Source organism: Citrus clementina, unplaced genomic scaffold (genome assembly GCF_000493195.1).
Source record: "Citrus clementina cultivar Clemenules unplaced genomic scaffold, Citrus_clementina_v1.0 scaffold_1137, whole genome shotgun sequence".
Taxonomy (NCBI): Eukaryota; Viridiplantae; Streptophyta; class Magnoliopsida; order Sapindales; family Rutaceae; genus Citrus; species Citrus x clementina.
This window is the reverse complement of record NW_006263213.1, coordinates 572-4619: the sequence shown is the minus strand read 5'-3', so window position 1 is coordinate 4619 and position 4048 is coordinate 572. Positions and strand designations below refer to the sequence as shown.

At 36.2% G+C, this 4048-nt stretch overlaps 1 protein-coding gene across 1 annotated transcript; it reads right to left on the bottom strand.

The window, feature by feature from the left end:
- Window positions 1–2563: 2563 nt before the first annotated feature.
- Window positions 2564–3178, bottom strand: LOC112101538 (transcription elongation factor TFIIS-like). Its single transcript, XM_024192194.1, has one exon. The coding sequence runs from the start codon at window positions 3176–3178 to the stop codon at window positions 2564–2566; it is 615 nt and encodes a 204-aa protein (XP_024047962.1).
- Window positions 3179–4048: the final 870 nt, after the last annotated feature.

Sequence of the window (4048 nt, the reverse complement as noted above, 5' to 3'; positions counted from 1 at the left end):
CCGCCTTACCCCCTTGGAAGGACCATGTTCTTGTACAGCACAGATTCAACCGAAACGGCTACCCCAACAGGGTCACAAGCACTAACTTGCACCTTCTTCTCCATATCTTCAACCTCGCCAGCAACTTTAGTAAAAGCCTCTAGAAGACGTTCACGGACCAATGCACGTGTAGCATCAGAGCATTTGATCTCCGCAGCAGACACACTCTTTCCTCGTTTAGGAGGCTGAGGTTCTCTTAGAGGTTTCTTCATGAAAGGAAACGCAGGTTGTTCCTCTCCTTCAAATTTTCTCTTCTTGATGGTTCTTGATGGCGGCGCGTTGAATTTCTTTGATTCAACATTTACAAGGTTCTTAATTTGGTTTCTTGACAAACCCATGATAATAAACTCAATCAAAAATGGACGAACGATGCTTGCTTTCTTGATTTTTGTGGTTGGTTTTTTTGGAGAGGGGCTTAATGAATGAAGAAGAAAGTTGCAGTAATAAGAATCAGTCACGAACAGAGAGAGCAAAGTGAGTTTTGAATACTTTTTGGTTAGGAAATTACTACGTATTTATAGGAGATGATGATTTCCAGAACTCACTTTTGTTTCCAAAATTGTTTCCTTGCGACAGAAGAATTCTACAAGTTAGTTGGCTTCATATATCAATTAGGAAACCTCAACACCGTTAAAGCTTTGAAGTTTCACGCTAATAAAACCCTAGCTGGCCTAGTGACCGTTGCGGTTAAGTCGGCTAATCAGTATTATTTATTTTTATTTTTCGGTAAATAAAAAATATACAAGAAACGAGCCAGCCGTTAATTATAAGATCAAGATTTTGGATTTTTGCGCAAACAAGATCTTTGCATCTGCATTCATAACATTAGCTAATTTTATTGCGTGAATTTATTGAAACCTCATACATAAGCTTCATAGACAAACTTGCCTAGGTTGAAAACAATTTATGCATAAAATTTTAGTTGTAAACTATGCAAATAAATTGAGCAATATATTTTGCTTGCTTTACAAGTTTTTTTTTTTTAAAGTAAGGGGGTGGGCAAAGCCCAAATATATTTTTTTATTTTTTCTTCCTTATTATCCCCACGACTCGAACCCGGGCGTCAGCTAGTACAAGCTTGATGCTATTACCAACCCGACCACGGTCTTGGGGGCTTGCTTGCTTCACAAGTTGATGGTTAGCTATTTCTCATTACTCTTTATCTTGTCTTCATAAATGTAAATTCTTATCCTTTTTTTTTTTTTATCTCCTTACACGCCTGTCAAATGGGGTACTAATTTTGAGTTTCTACTGCGGCTTGTTGTTCAGAAACCAACTGTTATTATTCCACTTAAAGTACTTGGTTGAGCTTAATCATCTTCAAAGTACCTTTCTAAATTGTTTCAAGTGAAGCTTGAGTTTTGCCCCAAAATAATCCAAATTTGAGATATAAATCTTGGTGTTTGATGGTACGCACAAAGCCTACTTGAAAATCCGTGGATGTCGCACTTCCCACAATCTTTATTTCTCAATATCGTTATTTCGAAAAAGTAATAATTAAGAAGTGTATTGTATGTAATCATGACAGCAACTCTATAAAGCCAGCTTTGACATGCAATGTATGTGTGATTTTGGTTGGTTAACATTCACTTGAAATGTTACTGCAGAAGGTGTTTGATGTATTCAACAAAGTGTTTGATGTATTCAATAAAGTGTTTGATTAAAGGTCTCAATGAGCATCCTTGCCCCAGCACTCGTCACATCTCTCATATCTGTCAATGACTTGGCATGAGACAGCACTTGCTGATGATCTGTTCAGATGACACAGCACGTAGCAGGAATTCCCTACATCATCATGGATAAGCTCAAGGAGGGTAACAAGACAAATGAGAGCTGTCATTTTTAAAGGACTACACATAGCAAGCCCTTAGATCAATTTACCATTAACCATAGGACGAACTGACAGCTATGAGAAGTACTGGACTTTTCTTGTATATTAAGAAACATCCTTGTATATGTTATGATAAAAAATGAATGAACGATTAAGTTGTTTGTGCATTCATATTTCTTTCTTTTGGAATGTACAAGTGTTGTTATTTAGTTAGATGTTTTACAGCCAATCAACTAAGAGGGTACTCGAAATGGGGTCTCATTAAAGAAGCATGATGAAGATGTAAAGAAGAGAGTAGCCATAGCTGAAGCAGTTTTGGAGTCTTTCAGAGCAGTGTAAATGGATTGATCAACATTCCTAATTTCTTATAATACATCCATTAAAGCAAGCCTACGAAATAAGCTTATTTGCAAATAAAAGTCTATATTTTTCAAATGTAATATTTACTGGTGAATGACTGCAACATCAGCTAGCCCAGATGGTCATTTTGGGGCAACAAAAATCTATATGTATCAATGTAAGCAATATGAAATTTTGTTTATTCAAATACAAGCACATCTATGGGAGGAAAAAATTGAACGATATGAGACGACATTTAATAGTATTAATGAAGTAATGAAAGTATCATAATCTCAGTGTAAAATATTTGAAAATCAAACAATACAGTATTAAAAAACATGATGCGAACCAAAATCATTGTGCGTCACATTCTGATTCCTTTTCATCAACAGCAGAGTGATCCGGAATCTTGGCTAAAGCATGCTCTATGATTTGTTTATTCTGACTCCGTCGTTCATCACTGTCCATCTCTTCAGGGAGCATTGTGACCATTGTCTCAGGCTTCACCTCTCCAAGAAGAAGCTTTCTCCTGAAATCAGGATTTTTCGGATCCTTAACATTGAACGAGATTGCTCTATACCGAACTGCCGCCTTAGCCCCCTTGGAAGGACCCATGTTCTTGTACAGCACAGATTCAACCGAAACGGCTACCCCAACAGGGTCACAAGCACTGACTTGCTCCTTCTTCTCCATATCTTCAACCTCGCCAGCAACTTTAGAAAATGCCTCTACAAGACGTTCACGGATCATTGTACGTGTAGCATCATAGCACTTGATCTCCACAGCTGACGCACTCTTTCCTCCTTGTTTAGGAGGCTGAGGTTCTCTTAGAGGTTTCTTCATGAAAGGAAACGCAGCTTGGTCCTCTCCGTCAAATTTTCTCTTCTTGATAGTTCTTGATGGCGGCGCCTTGAATTTCTTTGATTCGACACTTACACGGTCCTTTATTTGGTTTCTTAACAAACCCATGATAATAAACTCAATCAAAAATGGATGAATGATGCTTGCTTTCGTGATTTTTTATGTTCATTTCTTGTTTTTGGGGGGCTGAATGAACGATGAAGAAATGGGCAATGAAAGAAATCAAACCACTAACAGAGCGAGCAAAGTGAATATTGAGTACCTGGTTGATTAGGAAATTTACTTATAGAAGATACAATTTTTCAAATTCTTTTTCCCTATGATAAAAGAATTCAACAAGTTAGTTGCATCCTATATCATTTAGGAAACCTCAACACAGTTAAAGATTTTGGCGCTAATAAAAAACTAACTGGCCCGGTGACCGTTAGAGTTAAGTCGGCCAATTAAAGTTATTAACATGATTGCGGACTCTACTTTTCAACAACATATGTTAATATTTTTATTTAATTACTTGGGGAAAGGGTAAATGAATTTTAGAGTAAAAGAGTAAATTCTCATAAACAAGAAACATAACAACAAAATTCGGTTATTATTTTTATTTCAAGTTATTAAGTTATTTTATGGATTTATTGATCTCTTTCAGATATAATTCTAGATGATAGTGAAATCCTCGAGTTTTGATTGTTTGGATCCATAATTAGAGCTCGGATTGTTGGATCATGGAACTTAAGCTGCGTAGACACTCTTACCCAAGTTGAGAACAATTGATAGAGACTTAAGTAGGAAGAAATTAACTGCAATGTTTATTTTTGCAATTATCGCATAGGAAAAGTGAAATTGCAATGTGATAAACAATGGTAGAATGCGTGGGTACCGTATGCCTAGATAAAATAATTCATGACTGTTTTTTAGATTTTTATAATTGATCAAGAGATAAGATTTAATTGTTGGTATTTTTCAAGCCTTCTTAATTATATT